The 26,682-nt window shown below is 35.7% G+C and overlaps 1 protein-coding gene and 1 long non-coding RNA gene across 2 annotated transcripts in view; both read right to left on the reverse strand.

Moving 5' to 3' along the window:
• The window catches only part of LOC127837204 (tudor domain-containing protein 5-like), a 111,196-nt gene that overhangs the window by 62,269 nt on the left and 22,245 nt on the right, over positions 1-26,682 (reverse strand). The window contains exon 8 of the mRNA XM_052364128.1: positions 2,421-2,546. Within this exon, the coding sequence (XP_052220088.1) occupies positions 2,421-2,546 (126 nt within the window). The remainder of the gene's footprint in view (positions 1-2,420; positions 2,547-26,682) is intronic.
• Positions 18,336-25,819, reverse strand: LOC127837209 (uncharacterized). Its single transcript, XR_008029169.1, has 3 exons — positions 25,738-25,819; positions 21,272-21,541; positions 18,336-18,607 (listed from the first exon to the last, which is right to left on the reverse strand). It is a non-coding gene; the product is annotated as an uncharacterized LOC127837209 (long non-coding RNA).

Genomic DNA, 26,682 nt, shown 5'->3' on the forward strand with positions numbered 1-26,682 from the left:
TGATACACCAACTTGTTGTACAAGAATAATACTAGCACAGTAAAACTGCGATAACTCGAGGTAGCACGGGACCGACCTCGATGCTCGAGTAATCGCAAGTTTCAAGTAATCCATTGTATTATTTGTGTTCACGGTTTCGGTTGGTGATGCTTAACTTCTGACCGCAAACGCTTTATTTACATGAAAGACGATGCTTGGAAATGAAAAGCGTTTGTAAAAATCGCTTAAGGTTACAGTTTACAAAACTAAACAATAAGAATGACCGTCCATGCATTTAATTTAATCAACATACACACATAACACATATATACTAAAAAATATTCAAACAATATTCAATGTACAAGTAGCATATTTAAAATAGCACACAATGTACGTACATGCGCATGAAAAAAAAACACGCGAAAATTAATTTACATTCAGTTAGACTTGTGTTGTGCAAAGTCTAAGATTGAAGACTGTCGCAACCCATTAGCTTCCCTGAACTGATGACGTAAGATGTTTCGCGATAGAGAGCAGTGCATCTGTAGTTCCCAGTCTCTGCTTCTCAAAGGATGACAATTTGCAGTGTTTCTCAAACTGCGACTAACTTCACAACTAATCAAGCGTTTTTTGTCTACTTGATTGCGCTGTTTTCACAACTCGAATATTTTTTGCACCAACCAGACGAGAAAGTGTCTTCAAATAATTGCCAGTTAATTAGGTGTGAAATGGGCCTGTGAAATGCCTTTCAGGGACAAACACATATCCTCAAGTTATCAAAAATCGCATGTTTGAGTTATTGCGGGTATGTTTATATAGAAATTAAAGAAAAATGGTAGGGACTTCCTTTCATGCTCGAGTAATCGCCAGTTTTCAAGAAATCGCCAGCTCGAGTAATTGCAATTCTAATGTATATAAAGCAGTGTCAATGTTCTGCTACAGCTACATTTTGAAACCTTTAAATTGACAATAGGGTGCAGTTATAATGACTTAAGTTACATTCAAAATGACTGGTCATTGCAGAGCAGATCATGCAACTGGAGATAGGACCTTATCACATGACATTTTTTATGACATCATTGATTGGTCATTGAAACAGTTGCACAACATTGTTTATTCCAGTTCCAAATAATGGTTTTTACATCATTGATGACGTTGCGGGAGTGTAATAATGCCGTTTAATATTTTTAATACTACGCTGTAACACCTTGAAGGTACCTCACTAGCTATGGCATCATCAGAAAATGTATCAGGGAATTTAGGCTCTGTGCATTTATCTTTAATTACTTAACATGATGTACCTATGATATCAATAGAACATCATATCCGTTGTCATGTAATACAGAATTGATTACATTATATTTGTAAATGACAAAAACTCGGCAAAACATCGGTTTTATCTTTTTAAATTACTTGTGTAAAAAATTCCATATTACATAACCACTCATACAATACATGTATCTCTATATCTCTACATTCCAAACAGCAATATAGTGTAAAGATGCATAAGGTTTGGTCAAATTGTTGTCAATGGAAACAAAATAAAACTGGAATAAACAATGAATTCCCTCAACTCTTGCATCACTAGGAACTGTGTAAGGTAGTGAAGTCTGCAGTGTACAAATGCTAAGAAAGTAATCAAGGCACTATTGCTACTTAAAAAAAACTTTTGTCAATAATTTCAAAAGTTACATAAGAAATAAATATCTATGCTTCCTGAAGAGGTGCTAGCAGACAGTCAGCATGCGTTGTCAGGTCTCATCTAGATGAATGCATCTTAACAGGGATACTGTCATGCCATAGATTCATTCATCCTGCAAGTTTACTAAATAAACTCTTAAAAATAAAAAAATAAAATTTTCATCATTAAAAATGAAAAAGTAGGAAAAGTAGGAAGATTTGGTAAAAAATAGGAAAAAGTAGGATCCTGGTGAAAAAGTAGGAAAAGGCAGGAAAAAGTAGGAAAAGTATGACCGCTTGACAGCGTGAGGACCATGACATAAGCCCTGCTGGGGCTCTGGCCAGTGGAGCTAAAAATATACACATTTTCAATTGGGAATGGGGCTGTATAATGGCCCCTAATAGGAACAAACGAGAGATGAGTTAGTCAGAAACACAATGCCCCCTATTGCGCCGCTTTCAAATAAAATTTCAATATATCATTTGGCAGGTTTAGAAATTACCTCCCTTTTAAAGCTTATTACTTCCTTGGATTGTATTTCTTGACTTTTGACCTTGAAGGATGACCTTGACCTTTCACAACTCAAAATGTGCAGCTTCATGAGATACACATGCATGCTAATTATCAAGTTGCTATCTTCAATATTGCAAAAGTTATGGGCAACGTTAAAGTTTTCGGACGGACGGACAGACTGACTGACTGAGGAACAGTTCAAATGCTATATGCCACCCTACCAGGGACATAAAAACACACTGCCTACCCACAACATCCTCCGGGTAGTCGTCCTGGCCAGCGAGGGAAGACGAGGATCTTGTCACGGATGGTGTGCGAGGCTCAGCGTTAGCCACAGCAGGGGCACACCCATATGAGAACAGACACGGCTCACCTACAAAACAGCAGATATATTAGCCCTTTGCATGCTGGGAAATTTGTTGTCTGCTAAAATGTTGTCTGCTGAATTTCTAAAATTAGCTTTTTTTTCGATTTTTTTTCCAAAGAATACTATCAGATTAGCAAACAGTTTGGATCCTGATGTGACGCCACGTTCTGTGGTGTCTCATCTGGATCCAAACTGTTTGCAAAGGCCTTCAAAATTCGGTTCCAGCACTGAAAGAGTTAGTCTTCTTCTGTAAACTAATAAATTGTCCTATTTATATATCTAAAACACATTTGATAGAGTGTTGTAGCATGAAAGTGGTGAATATGAGCCTAGTTTTAGGAAAAGTGGGCTTAAAGCATGTGCCTAAAGTGTTACAAAATTAGCCTGTGCAGTCTGCACAGACTAAATTATCAGTGACATCACTTTCCGCCTTAACTGGGTTTTCGGTTTGAAGAGACTACCCTTTAATGAAAAATTCCTATTTTCTGCATTTTTTTTAAATGAACAATTCCATAAAAGTGGAAAGTGTCATCCCTGATTCTTGCGGAGTGCACTTGCTAATCTGGGATGACACTTTATGAACATGAATCAAATATGCTCCACTTACATTGTTAGACATGTAGATATAACTTGTTTGTAATGTAGAGGAAACGTAAAAGGATTTTACATGTTCAGACGTCCTATGCTTAACTGTTTGTATGGTTCCAAAATGAATAAAATGTTCATAAAAAAGCCTATATTTACCCTCTTAAAAAAATATTGACACAGAAATGTCAATACACCTGAACACCATTAATTCGAACAATTATTTAATTCAATAAATTGCTATTACTGCTTTTGGCTTTTGCATTTGCTAATTTTGCTTTTTGGTCACAACTAAGGACAACTTTTGTCCTTCCTTATTTAACTTCAATATAATTGTTAGTTTCATTTTGAAATTCTTATTTGGAATTCATTTCTATTCCTAACTGAAATTTGGTCTGAACTATATTTTCCCACTGCATCAATTTTTATTTTGAATTTTCATCAGAGCCAACGCAAACATGTGATGACTGGGCAGTCAATACCCAGCAATGTTTTGTGCCTTTAATAATTTTCTACATTACCAAGACAGACATGAAAGGCACTTTGGTAAATGCTCAGCATTTATTTGTTTTGTTTCTATTCAGTACACTTGGTCGTGTTGCTGATAGTGCTCAAACACTATACAAATATCTTAAAATGTCACAATCTTTACCTTATTATATTCTAAAGTGAGATAGGGAAGCAGACTGTTTGATGAATTAAGTACACTCAATATAAAACAAATGCAATTTATTGATGTTTACATTTTAACATTATATACAAACCTTAATATTGAAAAGGCTTAAGATATTCAATGGAAACAAAATGAGAGTTAATGGACACACACAGCAGGTACAAATTCACAATTTTCATGTTTCATATCAAGTATTGACCGTAGACAATTTCGTTTGATATACTGTGTGCAGCGGACCCTCAAACACTGCCTTTTTTTTTTTTTTTTAAATCAGAGTTTATTTACAGGTCCTACCGGCCTCTTCACGAGGTCTTTGAGGTCCAGCTTGTTTTGGACTATATAAAGCACAGTTGTTACACTATTAACGGCCAACAAGGCAAGCTCTGAACAACTATTACTGAAGCATAGTCTGTCATCCTACATCCTTAATCATCAGTCCAATGAAACATCATCATGCTAGCAAAATAAAGTGGCTCAGTAAAAATGTTATCAGAATATGGGATTTTTGTATATTAAATATTTTTGTAATGTTTAATTTTGTTGATAAATATAAATATAAGCAGGCCAGGGGAGGTAATACATCATATCTTTATTTAAAGTTTGTGACAGGGGAGACAAATGCTATTAGTTTAACTTCCATGTTTAATTCAGTATATTATTGCCAACAATAGGACTTTCTTTTTATAAGTATTAGTTTACTTAATGGCTACTTAACACAGGTCTCATGTTTATGAAGGCTCAATAGTTATTTGTACAACTAAAAAAATTTGTCACCAGGAAAATTTCAAGCAGCTCAAAGTTGACATGAACTTATAATTGTATACCAATTGAATGAATGAGTTCACTTATCACAATTCAGAATCATTTGTTTCGTATCAAATACACATAAAGATAGAAACCTTATTAAACAATGTGGTCTTTATTGTAAGGAACACATTGCCAACCAATTAGATACAAACAAATGAACAGGAAGACACACACGTACATAACAAATGCACATACATGAACAAAACTGGGGTTACTGTCAGGGAAGGGTAAAAGCAAAAGCTTTATGGGTTTTAACAAGTTTAAAGGACCTTAAAACCTAACATAACCCTGAATTATTCATTAAAAATTTCCTTCAACTTGATCATATCACAATAGTGATAACTACACCCCCTGAGGCTTTTATAACAAACCAATTATATAAAGGACATTTGTCAGCAGTAGTATAGACAATTTAAAGAAATGTTAACTGTACAAATACCATTAGATTGTAGCATATTTTAACCTGTCAGTAATTTTTTAACAGAAGTTTAGTTTATAAAGTTCATGTAAATCAACTTTTAACTGACACCGTGACTATAACCACTAATGTCAATTTGATGAACGATAAGAGAGTATGAAAATTTAACATACAGGTTTTTGATTTGCTATTCTCAAACATATTTTTTAATTTAAGTTTCAAAACTTTGTCGTGTTCTGACCTCACAGTGAAAAAAACTTTGTCTTAATTTAAGGTTTGCAACATTTACAAAATTTGTCAAAATCCCGGAGATACACAACGCCTGTCAAAAGAATCTGAAGTGAGATAGGGAAGCAGACTGTTTGATGAATTAAGTACACTCAATATAAAACAAATGCAATTTATTGATTTTTACATTTTAACATTATGTGCAAACATTAATATTGAAAAGGCTTAAGATATTCAGTGAAAACAAAATGAGAGTCAAGGGACACACACAGCAGGTACAAATTCACAATTATCATGTTTCATATCAAGGTTTGACCGTAGTCAGTTTTGTTTGATATACTGTGTGCAGCGGACCCTCAAACAATGCTAGCTTGTTTTGGACTATATAAAGCACGGTTGTAACACTATTAACGGCCAACAAGGCAAGCTCTGAACAACTATTACTGAAGCATAGTCTGTCATCCTACATCCTTAATCATCAGTCCAATGAAACATCATCATGCTAGCAAAATAAAGTGGCTCAATAAAAATGTTATCAGAATATGGGATTTTTGTATATTCAATATTTTTGTAATGTTTAATTTTGTTGATAAATATAAATATAAGCAGGCCAGGGGAGGTAATACATCATATCTTTATTAAAGTTTGAGACAGGGGAGACAAATGCTATTAGTTTTACTTACATGTTTAATTCAGTATATTATTGCCAACCATAGGACTTTCTTTTTATAAGTATTAGTTTACTTAATGGCTACTTAACACAGGTCTCATGTTTATGAAGGCTCAATAATTATTTGTACAACTAAAAAAATTTGTCATCCGGAAAATTTTAAGCGGCCCAAAGTTGATATGCACTTATAATTGTATACCAATTGAATGAATGAGTTCACTTATCACAATTCAGAATCATTTGTTTTGTATCAAATACACATAAAGAGAGAAACTTTATTAAACAATCTGGTCTTTATTTTAAGGAACACATTGCCGACCAATTAGATACAAATGCACAGGAAGACACACACGTACATAACAAATGCACATACATGAACAAAACTGGGGTTACTGTCAGGGAAGGGTAAAAGCAAAAGCTTTATGGGTTTTAACAAGTTTAAAGGACCTTAAAACCTAACATAACCCTGAATTATTCATTACAAATTTCCTTCAACTAGATCATATCACAATAGTGATAACTACACCCCCTGAGGCTTTTATAACAAACCAATTATATAAAGGACATTTGTCAGCAGTAGTTTAGACAATCTAAAGAAATGTAACTGTACAAATACCAATAGATTGTAGCATATCTTAACCTGTCAGTAATTTTTTAACAGAAGTTTAGTTTATAAATTTAATGTAAATCAACTTTCAACTGACACCGTGACTATAACCACTAATGTCAATTTGATGAAACATAAGAGAGTATGAAAATTTAACATACAGGTTTTTGATTTGCTATTCTCAAACATATTTTTTAATTAATGTTTCAAAACTTTGCCTTGTTCTGACCTCACAGCGAAAAAAACTTCGCCTTAATTTAAGCTTTGCGACATTTACAAAATTTGTCAAAATCCCCCGAGATACACAGCGCCTGTCAATAGAATTGAGACCATGACTCCGGGGGTATCTTGATTGCCGATACAGGCACCGCTGAGTGTTACGCTTGGCGACATCAGTATATGGGAGCGTTGTTCAAGCACAGTAGCGAGGGATTACGTCCAATCACATTATCTCGCTAATTGATAGCTAATTGATAGCAATAATCGTGTCAAGATGACACAATAAACCGTTTAATGCGCATGTGCCCTTTGTTGTTTGCTGATATATTAATGGAGAAGAAGGGTGGGTATATTTAATTGTGTTTGATCGTATTGATTGTTTTCGGAAAACCGAGAAGTGTTTTCCACGCTGTGCAATATGAAATAAAGGTTAGTTGGTAAATGAGTAACAATAGTTAGCACTGTTTTGTAATTGCGATTCGGTTTTCGGAAATTTGGTTATTTCTGTTTCATTATCAAATGAAAATTTGATCAGTAAACATGTTTCTAAAGTCCTGGTTAAAGGGCGAATCCCCAATGCCTAGATCATTAAAATATTCAGATACGTAATTCATCTTCGTCCGTATACATTCACGTTTCCCCGTTCACTTCCCCAGGTGTGATATCGCACGTGGCACTTTCTACATAATGTTTGTCAATTAGCGTGCTTATTGCCGTTTTGCAAGATTAAAAAATATTCTTGGGTAAATATGAGTATTTATATAATTACAAATCGCAAGGTGCTTACAATTTCTTATCAATTTAAAGACCGATTTGTCTTATGGCGACAGAAACTTACAAAAACGCTGACGAAATTGTTTTTGGTATGGATCATGTGGGATGTTAATAGGTTGGCTATTGATATTATTTGATATAAAAATACTCATTGACAAATCAGGTACTGAATATACAAAAACGCAATAATTGTTTAATTGCATTGTATTTATATATAAGTGATTTTTTTCTGATGTGTATTAATTAAAAAGATTCGATTTATTTTCCGCTCAAAGCCACTTGAATGCAGTTCAAAGGTCGACACTTTGAAAGAATTATTGGCACGCGACACTCAGTTGGGAGAATTACAATTTATGTTGTTGAAGATTATGTTATTGATTGAAATTAAAATGTGATAATTAATAATATTTTTACTCACAAACTATGCTCTTGTAAAGCAATATGTCAATTACCAATTTGTATATTTATTACGCATACCGTATTTTCCCTCGTATATCGCGCGTTGTTTTACCTCCAACTTTCAAATAAAAAAGTTTGTGCGCGTTATACATTGATACAATGCTATCCTGGCTTCTTAATTTCAAAAAATTAATGTCATAATCGTAAATATTCATAATAGCCGCCATTTTTTAATTCCAGAAAACTACACCTATAATCTTACAGACTGAAGGGGCCGTTGTCGAAACAACAAAAAGTCAGTAACAGCAGATATGAACGGGGTAGCATTTATAGTTATTTACAAAAAATAAAATGTTTGAAGAAAGTATGGGAACATTTATTTGTCTGTGGCACTTCTACGGCCATTTTCGGTCCAATTAGGCAGCTTATGTTAGACTGGTAAAGGTATTTGGTCTTTTTTGCAGGTAACCGTAGGTGTGAACAGGGACTTCTTAAGTGTTTTCCAGTTTGGTCCAGGTTTTTGGCGCCTTCATTGTTCATCACATTCACTCCTTTGTAGTGCGACAAACAATAACCCAACTTGTCCAACATAATAGACTGCCAGTTTTAAGTAAATACTGACATATCTCAACAACTGTAGCCCTGTCTCCCATGCGCCACGAAAATTTTATTCAGCATTCAGATTTAAAGCCCATGCTTTCCCCAAGGAAAAATGATACACTGTACATGAATTCTTATTTCCTCACGGTTTACACGAAATGCACGTGGACTGTCAATCTTTTGCTAGAAAATTACAAAATTGTCAGAAAAGTATAGTGCTATGCAACCCATGCTCCTTAAATCATAATGACGCTTCCTATGTTGAATGCCTAATTAAGCTTTCCAATGCCCCGGATTATTGCATTGCGCTATAGTAATTTTTTTAAGCATAATGATATTATTCTAGTGCAAGAACATTGGCTATTTCAGTCTCAAATTGATCTCTTAAGCGAGGCACACGAAAACATAAGCTCTATTGGAAAAGGTACAGATTATAATGACCAATATTGCCTACACAACTTTCGTGAGGTTTGTGCGGGGTAGGTGTTTTATGGAAGAAAAAACTTGATCCTAAAGTGGAGGAAACAGAATTCAATGCCTGAAACTTTCTAACTTCAAGGACAATATGGGGTTAATAATTGTGTCTGTATATATGCCCTGTCGAGGGTTGAGTGGTAATGTGACTGAGTTTTGTGACTGTGTGGACCAGTTAAGGGAAATTATTCTAAAATATAACACTGACAATTTTATCCTTGTGGGCTGCGACTTTAATGAAAATCTTGGAGGGGCTCATGGATCTAGAAGACTAAATTACTTAAAAGAACTGGTAAACGACTTTGACCTTAAATTTGAGAATTCCGGGGAAACATACCTAGACCCTCGCGGCAATGATTGTACCAAGATTGACTTTTTCCTGTACAACGTGCCGTCAGAGCTATTCACTTCAAGAAAGATCGTACTTAATGACCTGCTGACAAATACATCGTATAACTATCCTATTAAGGTTGAACTCTTGGGTAATTTTACTTTGAATGCAACGCCAGAAGAGAGCGTAATAAATGCTAAGGTAAAATGGAAAACTATTGATAAGCATGTATATTCAAATCGGGTCAAGGACGGTCTTGTGGACCTGGAAACTGAAATTGATGATTATTATATCGAGGAGGTTGTTAAAGATTTCTGTGAGCTTTTGACTGAATCTGCGTCAAATCTTGCCAGCAGAAGAAAACCGTTTAATTCTAAAGCCAAGTTAAAGGTGTGGAACCCAGAAATTAAAGATAATGTTATGAAAATGAAAGATGCATACAAAGTTTGGAAGCATGCGGGTAGACCTCGTGAAGAGAGTAGGTTGTTAATTGAAAAGAACTTAGCTAAGAAGGCACTACGATATAATGTTAGGCAGTCAATTGCGAAAAAAGACTATGAATTAAAACAGAAGATAAATGATAGCAGGAAATACGACTCTAGAACATTTCATAAGCTAGTGAAAAGCCAACGTAAGGAGCAGGGCAGGTTTATTACAGATCTATGCGTAGGTAACCAACGGTACCAAGAAATTTTATGTGGTTTTCATGATCATTTTCAAGATCTTGGGCGGCAGGCCACCAATGACCTCTTTGACAATGTATATGATGAAATAGTGAATCTTGAATACGAACTGACTGTGAATATGAACCGTAATCAATATGTCTAACCTATAACTAAAATTGTACTTGAAAAAGCAGTTAAAAGTTTAATTACTGGTAAAGCGCCAGACGTTTACAACATGTCAGTCGAACATTTATTGAACTGTGAAGACAGCACTCACAAGTATCTCTTAAATGTGATATCCCATGTATTTGCTAGTGGTTTGTTTCCTGCAGCTTTGAAGAGAGGGGTGGTGACTCCCATTTTTAAAAACAAGAGCACCGCCTTGCGGGTGCAGACCGCTCATCTATTTTCTTTTTAAAGGTGAAGGGACTCTCATTTTCAATCACAAAGGAGGGAGGGGTGGAGTGAAGAGGGGTGTATAGTGTGGGTGTGTGGACATTTATTACATTATTTTCCAAAAATGAGAAAAAAAATGCAAAAAAAAAAACACATGGGGGCGGGGGGTGGGGGGGATTCTTGGGTGCGATGGTTGGACGGTATTTCAAACATAAAAATAAATATTTGTGTTTTTTAACCGTTTAAAAAAAAGGAAATTTGGGGGGGGGGGGTATAGTGTGAGGGTGTGGTGGTCATTTGTGAGATCATTTGGGGGGGGGGGGGGCACGGGTTTGGGTGGAGTCTATTGTGGTATGCCAGGTAAGAGTAGTTTTGTCAAAGTATCAATCAAATCTTATCATAAATAAAGAAGTTATGGCAATTTTAGCAAAATTTAATAATTTGACCTTGAGAGTCAAGGTCATTCAAAAGTCAAGGTAAAATTCAACTTGCCAGGTACAGTAACCTCATGATAGCATGAAAGTATTTGAAGTTTGAAAGCAATAGCCTTGATAGTTAAGAAGTAAAGTGGATCGAAACACAAAATTTAACCATATATTCAAAGTTACTAAGTCAAAAAAGGGCCATCATTCCGTAAAAATGACAACCAGAGTTATGCAACTTGTCCTTTTACTGTACCCTTATGATAGTTTGCGAGTTTTCCAAGTATGAAAGCAATATCTATGATACTTTAGGGGTAAAGTTGACCAAAACACAAAATTTAACCAAATTTTCAATTGTCTAAGTATAAAGGGCCCATAATTCCGTCCAAATGCCAGTAAGAGTTACATGACTTTGCCTGCACAGTCCCCTTATGATAGTTAATATGTGTTGCAAGTATGAAAGCAATAGCTTTGATACTGTAGGAATAAAGTGGACCTAAACACAAAACTTAACCAAATTTTCAATTTTCTAAGTATAAAAAGGGCCCATAATTCTGTCAAAATGCCAGTCAGAGTTACATTACTTTGCCTGCACAGTCCCCTTATGATAGTTTGTAAGTGTTGCAAGTATGAAAGCAATAGGTTTGATACTTACGGAATAAAATGGATTAAACACAAAACTTAACCAAAATTTTCAATTTTCTAAGTATAAAAAGGGCACATAATTCTGTAAAAATGCATGCCAGAGTTATCTAACTTTGCCTTCCCAGTCCCCTCATGATAGTAAGTAAGTGTACCAAGTTTGAATGCAATAGCATTGATACTTTCTGAGAAAAGTGGACCTAAACGCAAAACTTAACCAAAATTTTCAATTTTCTAAGTATAAAAAGAGCACATAATTCTGTCAAATTGCACGCCAGAGTTATCTAACTTTGCCTGCCCAGTCCTCTCATGATAGTAAGTAAGTGTACCAAGTTTGAATGCAATAGCATTGATACTTTCTGAGAAAAGTGGACCTAAACGCAAAACTTGACCGGACGCCAACGCCGACACAGACGCCAAGGTGATGACAATAGCTCATTTTTTTTTTTCGAAAAATAGATGAGCTAACAAAGGTGAACCCAATGTGTCAGGGAACTACAGGGGCTAACAATTCTACCGGTGATTGACAAGCTCATCGAAGCAATACTGCGTGATAAGATAGCACCAAACATAAAGGACAGTCAAAACATAATCCAGCCGGGTTTTACTAAGAACTCTTCATCGCTAAATTCAGCTTTTATTGTAGAAGAACTATATCGTGAATGTCATGACAACAGATCTGAAATGCATTTGATCTTTCTAGATGTGAAATCTGCGTTCGATGTGGTGGACCACAAACACCTGATGCGACGACTGGGTCACATTGGAGTATCTGACAATCATTGGTCACTAATTGATAGCTTCCATAGGGACTCTACTAGTGCAGTGAAGTGGAAGGGGCGTGTCTCGGCCGAGTTCAGTGTCCAGCAGGGCGTCAGACAGGGAGGAGTGCTGAGCACCGACCTTTACAAGGTGTACATTAACCCGCTGCTAGATCGGCTACAAGAAACCAGGGTGGGATCCACTATCGGTGACGTCAAATGCGCGGCTAGTGCTTGTGTGGACGATATATGCTTATGTGCAGAGACGGTCAATGAAGCTCAGGAACTATTTAATATTTCATCAGAGTTCGCCAGTATGGAGCGATGCCTGTTACAACCTACTAAAAGTGTGCATATCCATGTAAGTCACCAACGTAAAAAGGGCGTGTCTACTCCCCTCTTCATGAACAATGTGGAAATAACATCTGTGCAAAGGGCTATACATCTCGGGTATTATATGAACTGACTCTATGCTGAACAACCAAAAGGCTAATGTGGATGAAAATTTAAAAAAAGCAAGAAGAAAAGCATTTATTTAATGCTTTCCGGTGGTTTATAGAGAAATATCAGTGAATTAAAACTGATAATTTCACTGTTTCAAACAGTGAAAATTATCAGTGAGAATTATCGATAATTTTCATTGTTTACTGTGAAATGACGTCATTTTTTGACGAAATGACGTCATTATCCCAGCAAAATTCGTTAGTTAAACTCTTGAACAATGTATATAAACTGTGAAAAATGCATTAAATAAAAAGAAAATTTGTTGGATTCGGTGGATTATCGACTTTAATTCACTCGTGATCATAGAAAACATATATTTTCACTCGTGGCTGCGCCACTCGTGAAAATATTATTTTCTATGATCACTCGTGAATTAAAATCGATAATCCACCGGATCCAACAAATATCCTCTATATAGTATATTTGGTAGTGGTTACAAAGGTAAAGCAGGACTAAATGTACTGTCAATTGTTTATCTTTACAAATCTTATATTCTTCCCGTGCTTTTATATGGATTGGAACTATTATTACCACCTGAACGCATTATTAGCTGTCTCGAGGCATTCCAAAGAAAGTTAGTTAAAGAAATCCTTAGATTACCAGATAACACAGCCAACGCGGCAATATATCTTCTATCCGGACTTTTACCGATCGAAGCACAAATTCACATACAGGCGCTGACCTTCTTACATACCCAGAGCTCCAGATAAGGTTTTGTGAAATTCTTAAATTACTACCAGATTTTCAAAAAGAATTCTTAACTCTGAAATTTTATTCTTAACGTTACTACTAAGTTTTGGAAAATAATTCTTATTTTTTCTAAATGACCTAAAAATAAATAATAATGGTTATTTTCATGCAAAATAAATCAAAATAAACATACTAGCAACTTTATTTATGCGAGTTCAACAGTGTCTTTTCAGTATTATACAATGTTATTTTTCAAATACCTTCATATGCCCAAACTGTGCTTAGATTGTATGCCTTATATAATTCTTGAGATAAGATAAGTACGTTCAAGCCAAGATTCTCCCTTTGCTCTTGTTGGAATATAGGGCCAGGGAATCAGAACGGTTAAAAACAAAGGTACGGTTACTTACAGGGACTTATATGCTACAAACAACACGTAAGAACTTTAATCAGTTTGATATTAACATGTCAGATGTGTGGTGAAGAAAACGAAACCGCAGAACATTTTGTACTCAAGTATAGTGCCCTTCAGAGTGTTAGACAGTCAATTATGGTAGACATAGAACGTCAGTGGGAGGCGATAACAGACACTTCATTTAATACTTTACCTATAGGCAAACAGCTATACATACTCATAAACAGTTGGCCAACTTTAAAGACTTTCCTAAAAACCCATTTGTCTACAGAATATCACGAATTTGAGAAGCATTGTGGACGTTTGTTATATGGTCTGGACAGGACACTTCAGTTGCTCTTGGTGACCGAAGCAATGCAGCGACCATCCCGTACCAAGCGCACAAAAACCAACAAAGGGCATAGGTCTTAACTAAACAGGCAAAAGTGTTTATTGAGCATTTATTACCAGGGCAAAATAACTCTAACATATTTGTAGAAGCACTCCGGCCTTCAGAAGATAAGCTTTTATTTAAAGTTATCTTTTTTATATTTTATCTCTTAATATTTTAACAACTAATGAAAACTCGCGCGTACAGTACTAAATCACATATATTCACGACTATAGTTGATGCACTATTATATTTTTTTATATGGAAAAAGTGTGCGATTTAAGGTGTGAACGTGTAACATAGTTCATATTCGGTGGTGGATTATTCACTGTCTACAAACGATCGTTTGGTTCCTCTACAAAGTGGGTAAAAAAAGAATACAGAATGGCAGCCATTTTGGTCCGATTTGGTGGTTTTATTGTCTTTAAAAAAAAAATCTGCATTTTTGCATAAATAAAACAGCCTGCGCGTTTTACATGGGTGTGCGCAATACAAAGTAAAATTCGGTATGCTAGGTTACTAGTTTTCATTTTCTGCAGTCAAGCGATATGCACATTTTATTTCATTTGCAAAACGCGTTCAATTTTTAGGACTGTCATTTTCGGATACTGTATTTTTCGTTGACTATCAGTAATTACATTTCATTTAACACCATTTAAATTGGTAATTTAATTTTAGTTTGTATTGTAAATGTGGCAATAATACTAGACTTATCACCAGGGGTGGCGAAATCAAATGTCCGAGTTGCCCGAGTCGTACATTTGCTTGTCTGGGCAACTGATTTTTTTCAATTAAGTTGTCCGTGGACAACTAGTTTTTTAAAAGTCGCGTCCAGGTATACAAAAATACATTGTATTAAAGCCGTAATTAAGTTTTACAAAACCGAATGTTGGCACGCGATTACATTTTCAGTGCTATTTGAGGAGCAATCAAGCTAAAATACGTGCACTTCCCTGCGCAGTGATCTCGCTTTTTCTGTAAGAGACCGGGAGCATGCCGCATTTTCAACATTCGGCCCGACTGTTAGACAGTGTACAGACTGATTTCTTTATTTTTACAATCAGACAGAAATAAAAAGTATCAATCTAAGATAATCAAAACACGGTCCACCTTGTTATTTAAGACAACTTTAATGGCAAAGATGAAACTTTTTTTTTAATCTTCAACAACGGAGCAGAAACCCGAAGCTTTGAGCAGCCCACCTCCCAAAAAACTAAGAAAGATTATGTTAAAAAATATGATCTAAGTAAACGCACCAGAACTTTTTAAGAAACTTGGCTGACAGATTTTCAATGGTTACCAGTTCATATAATCAAACTGCTACCAGTAGCGGAGCCTCAGTCTGATGAGGTCCACATATTGGACTAGTTTAATTTGTTAAGATTACAATGTACTTATTTATGTTCAGCACATGTTTTAATTACACTAGCTTCGCAAGATTTAAAGTTTGAGAAAGTCTTTATATTGTTTATAATATACTGCTATAATGAATGTACCATTGAAATACAATTATAAACAAAACAAGCAAATCATACTCATTTTGATATATTCCACATTATTTAACATTAATCAATAAATGCGTTTATAATTTATATAAACATTAACGGACAAGTGTAGATCAGCAACGGACAAGTTAAATTTCCTAAATGGTTGTCCGTGGACAAGTATAGTTTTTTGAGATTTCGCCACCCCTGATCACTGACTATGAATTTCTGTATATATGCATATTGGTTTAAATCTGACACTTAAATTGAGATTGTATTGCAATAAAAAGATATGTTATTTTAATTGTTTTTCTTTTTTAGTTTTTGATGTTACAGCTGACTGATTGTCTTTAAAAGTTAATAACAGCCTTAGCAAAACCTTATGTCTTAGTCGTCTGCTAGAATAAGTCCCATTTAGGATCGATCGCTACATTTCCCCCTGATTCTGAAAACTTCTCCTTGTTTCTAAAAACTTCTCCCTACTGTGAGCTGAGAGAGAAATGACTTCTCCCTAATATCTGAGCCAAGCTAGAGCCTTGCAAACTTCATCTGTAAGTCATGTAGGTAGACTAACATACCTAAAATCAGCTAACTATCTGAAAGCCTTTTCACAAAAAAACTCTGGAAAACAGTTAATATAGAGAAATTTTGTAAGTCCAAGGCTCATAACTGCCCCAAAAATCAATGGACTGGAATGAAACTGACACTTCATCTTGAACCTATTCCACTTAGAGGCAAAGTGCAAATAGCTATGTGCAAACAGCATAAAACCAGAACAGACTGCAACTCTCATTCTGTTAACAGCAAGTAACTCTCATTCTGTTCACAGCAAGTAACTCTCATTCTGTTAACAGCTAGTAACTCTCATTCTGTTAACAGCAAGTAACTCTCATTCTGTTAACAGCAAGTAACTCTCATTCTGTTAACAGCTAGTAACTCTCATTCTGTTAACAGCAAGTAACTCTCATTCTGTTAACAGCAAGTAACTCTCATTCTGTTAACAGCAAGTAAATCTCATTCTGTTAACAGCAGGTAACTCTCATTCTGTTAACAGCAAGTAACTCTCATTCTGTTAACAGCAAGTAACTCTCATTCTGTTAACAGCAAGTAACTCTCATTCTGTTAACAGCAAGTAACTCTCATTCTATTAACAGCAAGTAACTCTCATTCTGTTAACAGCAAGTAACTCTCATTCTGTTAACAGCTAGTAACTCTCATTCTGTTAACAGCAAGTAACTCTCATTCTGTTAACAGCAAGTAACTCTCATTCTGTTAACAGCAAGTAACTCTCATTCTGTTAACAGCAGGTAACTCTCATTCTGTTAACAGCAAGTAACTCTCATTCTGTTAACAGCAAGTAACTCTCATTATGCTAACAGCAAGTAACTCTCATTCTGTTAACAGCAAGTAACTCTCATTCTGTTAACAGCTAGTAACTCTCATTCTGTTAACAGCAAGTAACTCTCATTCTGTTAACAGCAAGTAACTCTCATTCTGTTAACAGCAAGTAAATCTCATTCTGTTAACAGCAGGTAACTCTCATTCTGTTAACAGCAAGTAACTCTCATTCTGTTAACAGCAAGTAACTCTCATTCTGTTAACAGCAAGTAACTCTCATTCTGTTAACAGCAAGTAACTCTCATTCTATTAACAGCAAGTAACTCTCATTCTGTTAACAGCAAGTAACTCTCATTCTGTTAACAGCTAGTAACTCTCATTCTGTTAACAGCAAGTAACTCTCATTCTGTTAACAGCAAGTAACTCTCATTCTGTTAACAGCAAGTAACTCTCATTCTGTTAACAGCAGGTAACTCTCATTCTGTTAACAGCAAGTAACTCTCATTCTGTTAACAGCAAGTAACTCTCATTATGTTAACAGCAAGTAACTCTCATTCTGTTAACAGCAAGTAACTCTCATTCTGTTAAAAGCAAGTAACTCTCATTCTGTTAACATCAAGTAACTCTCAATCTGTTTAGGTTTTATGCTGTTTGCTGTTCCTCAGTATATGGGCTGGAAAGGAAGCCTTTAAAACTTGAATCTAGTAAAAAAGGTCTTTCATTAAATTTAACTTTCTAACAAATGAACAAAAATTCACTATGTGGTAAAAATTTTAGTCATGAAGATCGACTCACATACCAAAAATCAGCTACATATCTTAAAGTGTTTCATAAAAAAAACTCTGAAAAGTGGAATGCCGGACCAACAAACCTGACAGTGCGACTGCTATATACTACTCTACCGGGAGCATAAAAACCAGTTGTTTACGCTGTATCTACAACACTATGGTAATTTACTGAAATAAATCAGTATTGATTGGGGAAATGTTCCTTTCTTGTATACACCTTCACCATTCATGCCAGAATTTTTCAGGTCCTAATCGGGACTTTCCATAAACAAGAGGGCCATGATTGCCCTGAATCGCTCACCTGACTAACCAAATACAATCCCAACCCAGATGTCATCAAGATTGGATGAAAACTGTGACCTCTATTGTCTACACAAGGTTTTCAAATATTTGACCTATTGACCTAGTTTTTGACCCCAGATGACCCAAATACAATCCCAACCCAGATTTCATCAAGAAAAACATTCTGACTAAATTTCATGAAGATTGGATGAAAACTGTGACCTCCATTGTCTACACAAGTTTTTTTTATTATTTGACCTAGTGACCTAGTTTTTGTCCCCAGATGACCCAAATACAATCCCAACCCAGATTTCATTAAGATAAACATTCTGACCAAATTTCATAAAGATTGGATGAAAACTGTGACCTCTACTGTCTACACAAACAAATTGTTGACAGTTTTTCTATTATTTGACCTAGTGACCTAGTTTTTGACCTCAGATGACCCAAATACAATCCCAACCCAGATTTCATCAAGATAAACATTCTGACCAAATTTCATAAAGATTGGATGAAAACTGCGACCTCTAATGTCTACAGAAGGTTTTTCTATTATTTGACCTATTATGTGACCTAGTTTTTGACCTAGTGACCTAGTTTTTGACCCCAGATGACCCAAATATAATCCTAACCAAGATTTCATCAAGATAAACATTCTGACCAAATTTCTTTAAGATTGGATGAAAACTGTGACCTCTACTGTCTACACAAACAAATTGTTGACGGACGCACACACACACACAACGGACGCCGGACATCACACGGTCACATAAGCTCACCATGTCCCTTTGTGACAGGTGAGCTAAAAATTGTTGGGAAATTTAACCAAAAAGCGGGACACCTAAAACGATCAATCATTCCACCTTTTCTTTAATCAGTAGTAAGTATATTACTTACAAAAACTCTCAATTTCTGCCCAATTATTGACGATAAGTGTGTATTCAGAATTTTGTGAACACAGACGTTCTCCATTTTCCGGAAGTAAACACAGTCCATAAACTGAAATGTGGGGTATCCCCATATGCCTCGATCTGATATCCAATTGGTACAGGGATATATCCCCTTGAACATATGTAAATCGTGTGACATAATATAATACACAGGATAATAGACTTGATTGGGCCATGAAATACAAATGCAGGTGGCATTTATTTCTGTATGATATATCTTTCGATAGCATTTAGTGACCCCTATCATAAAAACACCATGGTGTGAATGCTGATTAAATCAATAAGTTGCCGATAAATCACTGATAAGGTGTCAAAAACAACACTGGTGCACTCGAGTAGTAGAAGTGGGTTGTTAATTGGGGGCAATAAAGGGATTAGCGATGATAAGTTTTAGCCAGAAAGAGCTTGAAAAGCGAATTTTATAGGGAACTTATAGACCTTACATTGTTTTTAACGAATGTCGGGACGAATCGTATCATATCGGGATGCCGGGACAAAGAACTCAAAAGCAGGACTGTCCCGCCGTCTGGCATGTATGCCTTCACATAGGAGACAGCATGTATCAGACTTCCTGAGGGCAGATTGGCTGATATGATAACTAAGAAGAAAGTGATTGACAGCTGGCACAGTGTCTTCAATGCTGGGCAAGTGGGGTTATTTATTGTCACACTTCAAAAGCACGAATGTGATGAACAATGAAGGCACAAACTGGACAAAACTGGATTTATTTATGAATTTCAGATTATACAGAAAATTTAAGTGCGTAAAAAAAACTTTTGAGTTTTACTTTCAGAAACAAGATGCTCTTAGCAAAGGAATGTAACTCCATGAAAAAGAGTCTAACTGGTCAGAAAATAATAAATTTGCCCTGTAGGATGACAGCTTTTGGAAAATTCAAATGTCCTTTTAAGATTTAACTCATCAATACGAGCAGACAAGTGGAATTTTTGTCCCCAGCACTAAGTTGTGTAAAGATCTGCAATGGAAACAAAATGAGAGTCAAGGGACACACACAGAAGATACAAATGCACTATTTATATCAAGTTTTTTTTTTCTTTTTCAGTTTTGTTTGATATACTGTGTGCAGCAGACCCTCAATTCTCACATGCATGTATTGATCTATATATACCACAGTTTTCCACTATTAACCGTGGCCTAGGCAAACTCTGAACAACAAATACTGAATAATGCTCTGTCATCCTATATGTTAAATCATAAGTCAAATAAAACATCATGATTTCAACAACAAAAAGTGGATCAGTAAAAAAGTAATCAGGATATGGGTACTTTTTTGTATTAAATGTATTTTAACAGTTTTATTATGTTGATAAAGGAAAATATAGGCCGGCGGTTTTTTTTTCAAGGGAAGTAATTCATTGTTTTTTGGTATGAGTTTGAGTCAGGTGAAACAAATTCAAGAAAGTAAAATCTGCAAAAAAGAGTTGTCCTTTAAAGGACAATACTTATGTGCACTTGAAATTAAAAAAACAAACAAGAGGGCCATGATGGCCCTGAATCGCTCACCTGACTAACCAAATACAATCCCAACCCAGATGTCATCAAGATAAACATTCTCACCAAATTTCTTAAAGATTGGATGAAAACTGTTACCTCTATTGTCTACACAAGGTTTTTCTATTATTTGACCTTGTGACCTAGTTTTTGAACCCAAGTGACCTAAATACAATCCCAACCCAGATGTCATCAAGATGAACATTTTGATCAAATTTTATAAAGATTGGATGAAAACTATGACCTCTATTGTCTACACAAGGCTTTTCTATTATTTGACCTAGTGACCTAGTTTTTGACCCCAGATGACCAAAATACAATCCCAACCCAGATTTTATCGAGATAAAAATTCTGACCAAATTTCATAAAGATTGGATGAAAACTGTGACCTCTATTGTCTATACAAGGTTTTTCTAATATTTGACCTAGTGACCTAGTTTTTACACAGTGACCTAGTTTTTGACCTAGTGACTTAGTTTTTGACCCCAGATGACCAAAATACAATCCTAACCCAGATTTCATCAAGATAAACATTCTGACCAAATTTCATAAAAGATTGGATGAAAACTGTGACCTCTACTGTCTACACAAACAAATTGTTGATGTTTTTCTATTTTTGACCTAGTGACCTAGTTTTTGACCTCAGATGACCCAAATACAATCCCAACCCATATTTCATCAAGATAAACATTCTGACCAAATTTAATAAAGATTGGATGACTGCGACCTCTATTGTCTACACAAGGTTTTTCTATTATTTGACCTATTGACCTAGTTTTTGACCCCAGATGACCCAAATACAATCCCAACCCAGATTTCATCAAGATAAACATTCTGACCACATTTCATAAAGATTGGATGAAAACTGTGACCTCTACTGTCTACACAAACAAATTGTTGACAGTTTTTCTATTATTTGACCTAGTGACCTAGTTTTTGACCTCAGATGACCCAAATACAATCCCAACCCAGATTTCATCAAGATAAACATTCTGACCTTTTTTCATAAAGATTTGGATTAAAACTGCGACCTCTATTGTCTACACAAGGTTTTTCTATTATTTGAACTAGTTTTTGACCTAGTGACCTAGTTTTTGACCCCAGATGACCTAAATACATTCCCAAGCCAGATTTCATCAAGATCAACATTCTGACCAAATTTCATAAATATTGGATAACAAGAGTGCCAAACTGTCACAAGATACGCCCGTTCGAAGGTTTTGGACACCATGCTCAATGCTTGAAAGTGTCCTCAAGACCTAGTTATTGACCCGGCATGACCCATATTTGAACTTGACCTAGATATCACTTAGATGTAACATCTGACTAAATTTGGTGAAGATCAGATGAAAACTACTTCAATTAAAGAGCGGACAACATGCTTAATGCTTGAAATGCACTATGTGACCTCGTTTTTGACCCGGCATGACCCATGTTCGAACTTGACCTACATATCATCTTGACACAACTTCTGACCAAATTAGGTGAAGATCAGATGAAAACTACTTCAATTAGAGAGCGGACACCATGCTAAATGCTTGAAATGCACTAAGTAACCTCGTGACCTAGTTTTTGACCCGGCATGACCCATATTTGAACTTGACCTACATATCATCTAGACACAACTTCTGACCAAATTTGGTGAAGATCGGATGAATACAATTTGAATTAGAGTCCGGACAAAGTGGCGCCGTTGAAAATGCACTAATTGACCCTATGACCTAGTTTTTGACCCGGCATGACCCATATTCGAACTTGGCCTATATATCAACTAGATGCAACTGCTGACCAAGTTTGGTGAAGATCGGATGAATACAATTTGAAATAGAGTCCGGACAAAGTGGCCCCTTTGAAAATGCACTTATTGACCCTATGACCTAGTTTTTGACCCGGCATGACCCATATTCGAACTTGGCCTAGATATCAACTAGATACAACTGCTGACCAAGTTTGGTGAAGATCGGATGAATACAATTTGAAATAGAGTCCGGACAAAGTGGCCCCTTTGAAAATGCACTTATTGACCCTATGACCTAGTTTTTGACCCGGCATGACCCATATTCGAACTTGGCCTAGATATCAACTAGATGCAACTGCTGACCAAGTTTGGTGAAGATCGGATGAATACAATTTGAATTAGAGTCCGGACAAAGTGATGCCTTCCGCCCGCCGCCCGCCCGCCCGCCCGCCGCCAAGGGGTTTCACATAATACGTCCCGTATTTTATACGGGCGTATAAAAACTGCGACCTCTATTGTCTACACAAGGTTTTTTATTATCTGACCTAGTTTTTCACCTAGTGATCTAGTTTTTGACCCCAGATGACCCTAATACAATTCCAACCCAGATTTCATCAAGATAAACATTCTGACCAAATTTCATAAAGATTGGATGAAAACTGCGACCTCTAATGTCTACACAAGGTTTTTTTATTATTTGACCTATTATGTGACCTAGTTTTTGACCTAGTGACCTAGTTTTTGACCTCAGATGACCCAAATACAATCCTAACCAAGATTTTATCAAGATAAACATTCTGACCAAATTTCTTTAAGATTGGATGAAAACTGTGACCTCTACTGTCTACACAAACAAATTGTTGATGGACGAACACACACACACAATGGACGCCGGACATCACACGGTCACATAAGCTCACCATGTCACTTTGTGACAGGTGAGCTAAAAATTGTTGGGAAATTTAACCAAAAAGCGGGACACCTAAAACGATCAATCATTCCACCTTTTCTTTAATCAGTAGTCAGTATATTACTTACAAAAACTCTCAATTCCTGCCCAATTATTGACGATAAATGTGTGTTCAGAATTTTGTGAACACAGACGTTCTCCATTTTCCGGAAGTAAACACAGTCCATAAACTGAAATGTGGGGTATCCCCATATGCCTCGATTTGATATCCAATTGGTACAGGGATATATCCCCTTGAACATATGTAAATCGTGTGACAAAATATAATAAACAGGATAATAGACTTGATTGGGCCATGAAATACAAATGAAGGTGGCGTTTATTTCTGTATGAAACATCTTTCGATAGCATTTAGTGACCCCTATCATAAAAACACCATGGTGTGAATGCTGATTAAATCAATAAGTTGCTGATAAATCACTGATAAGGTGTCAAAAACAACACTGGTGCACTCGAGTAGTAGAAGTGGGTTGTTAATTGGGGGCAATAAAGGGATTAGCGATGATAAGTTTTAGCCAGAAAGAGCTTGAAAAGCGAATTTTATAGGGATCTTATAGACCTTACATTGTTTTTAACGAATGTCGGGACAAATCGTATCATATCGGGATGCCGGGACAGAGAACTCAAAAGCAGGACTGTCCCGCCGAGATCGGGACGTCTGGCATGTATGCCTTCACACAGGAGACAGCATGTATCAGACTTCCTGAGGGCAGATTGGCTGATATGATAACCAAGAAGAAAGTGATTGACAGCTGGCACAGTGTCTTCAATGCTGGGCAAGTGGGGTTATTTATTGTCGCACTTCAAAAGCACGAATGTGATGAACAATGAAGGCACAAACTGGACAAAACTGGATTTATTTATGAATTTCAGATTATACAGAAAATTTAAGCGCGTAAAAATAACTTTTGAGTTTTACTTTCAGAAACAAGATGCTCTTAGCAAAGGAATGTAACTCCATGAAAAAGAGTCTAACTGGTCAGAAAATAATAAATGTGCCCTGTAGGATGACAGCTTTTGGAAAATTCAAATGTCCTTTTTAGATTTAACTCATCAATACGAGCAGACAAGTGGAATTTTTGTCCCCAGCACTAAGTTGTGTAAAGATCTGCAATGGAAACAAAATGAGAGTCAAGGGACACACACAGAAGATACAAATGCACTATTTATATCAAGTTTTTTTTTCTTTTTCAGTTTTGTTTGATATACTGTGTGCAGCAGACCCTCAATTCTCACATGCATGTTTTGATCTATATATACCACAGTTTTCCACTATTAACCGTGGCCTAGGCAAACTCTGAACAACAAATACTGAATAATGCTCTGTCATCCTATATGTTAAATCATAAGTCAAATAAAACATCATGATTTCAACAACAAAAAGTGGATCAGTAAAAAGGTAATCAGGATATGGGTACTTTTTTGTATTAAATGTATTTTAACAGTTTTATTATGTTGATAAAGGAAAATATAGGCCGGCCGTTTTTTTTTCAAGGGAAGTAATTCATTGTTTTTTGGTATGAGTTTGAGTCAGGTGAAACAAATTCAAGAAAGTAAAATCTGCAAAAAAGAGTTGTCCTTTTAAGGACAATACTTCTGTGCACTTGAAATTAAAAAAAAACAAAAGGGCCATGATGGCCCTAAATCGCTCACCTGACTAACCAAATACAATCCCAACCCAGATGTCATCAAGATAAACATTCTCACCAAATTTCTTAAAGATTGGATGAAAACTGTTACCTCTATTGTCTACACAAGGTTTTTCTATTATTTGACCTTGTGACCTAGTTTTTGACCCCAAGTGACCTAAATACAATCCCAACCCAGATGTCATCAAGATGAACATTCTGATCAAATTTTATAAAGATTGGATGAAAACTATGACCTCTATTGTCTACACAAGGCTTTTCTATTATTTGACCTAGTTTTTGACCCCAGATGACCCAAATACAATCCCAACCCAGATTTTATGGAGATAAACATTCTGACCAAATTTCATAAAGATTAGATGAAAACTGCGACCTCTATTGTCTATACAAGGTTTTTCTAATATTTGACCTAGTGACCTAGTTTTTACCCAGTGACCTAGTTTTTGACCTAGTGACTTAGTTTTTGATCCCAGATGACCAAAATACAATCCTAACCCAGATTTCATCAAGATAAACATTCTGACCAAATTTCATAAAAGATTGGATGAAAACTGTGACCTCTACTGTCTACACAAACAAATTGTTGATGTTTTTCTATTTTTTGACCTAGTGTCCTAGTTTTTGACCTCAGATGACCCAAATTCAATGCCAACCCAGATTTAATCAAGATAAACATTCTGACCAAATTTCATAAAGATTGGATGACTGCGACTTCTATTGTCTACACAAGGTTTTTCTATTATTTGACCTAGTTTTTGACCTAGTGACCTAGTTTTTGACCTCAGATGACCCAAATACAATCCCAACCCAGATTTCATCAAGATAAATATTCTGACCAAATTTCATAAAGATTGGATGAAAACTGCGACCTCTATTGTCTACACAAGGTTTTTCTATTATTTGACCTAGTTTTTGACCCCAGATAACCGAATTACAATCCCAACCCAGATTTCATCAAGATAAACATTCTGACCAAATTTCATTAAGATTGGATTAAAACTGCGACCTCTATTGTCTACACAAGGTTTTTTCTATTATTTGACCTAGTTTTTGACCTTGTGACCTAGTTTTTGACCCCAGATGACCCAAATACAATCCCAACCCAGATTTCATCAAGATAAACATTCTGACCAAATTTCATAAAGATTTTAGAAAACTGTGACCTTTACTGTCTACACAAACAAATTGTTGACGGACGCACGCACACACAACGGACGCTGGACATCACACAGTCACATAAGCTCACCATGTCACTTGGTTACAGGTGAGCTAAAAATTAAATAAAAACAGTATTTTAGTATTATCTTTTCACTGTAGCTTTCTTAGCTCATTAATAAATCTTGCCTAAAACATCAGAAAGCTTCTATCTACACTCATCAACAGTATTGGTCTGACATAACAGGTCTTGATGTGAATGCCGAGTTGGGGCAAATTTCTAGAGTTTGACATGTAAGCTGTATCGAAATTGATCATATGACCGTTGCTAAAGGCATTAATCGATTCTACTTTAACACAAGAACTTAGGTTCTGTTGATAGAGCATGAATAAATTCTTGATAGAAAATAAGATGTGTGAAAAATTCAGACATTTTACTTCATTGATTTATTTGGATTCTAAAAGGGAGTGAAGAAATAAATTAAACTTATTGCATTTGCTGGAATTTAGATTGGAGTTTACCTTTGGGGTATTGTTTTTTAATTGATTTAGTACAAAATATTAGAGAAAAATACAATTTTCATATTTCTTTAAACAAAGCGAAGTTATCTAACTGGGGGGTGATA

The sequence above is a fragment of the Dreissena polymorpha genome, chromosome 7 (genome assembly GCF_020536995.1).
Source record: "Dreissena polymorpha isolate Duluth1 chromosome 7, UMN_Dpol_1.0, whole genome shotgun sequence".
In the NCBI taxonomy this organism is placed as follows: Eukaryota; Metazoa; Mollusca; class Bivalvia; order Myida; family Dreissenidae; genus Dreissena; species Dreissena polymorpha.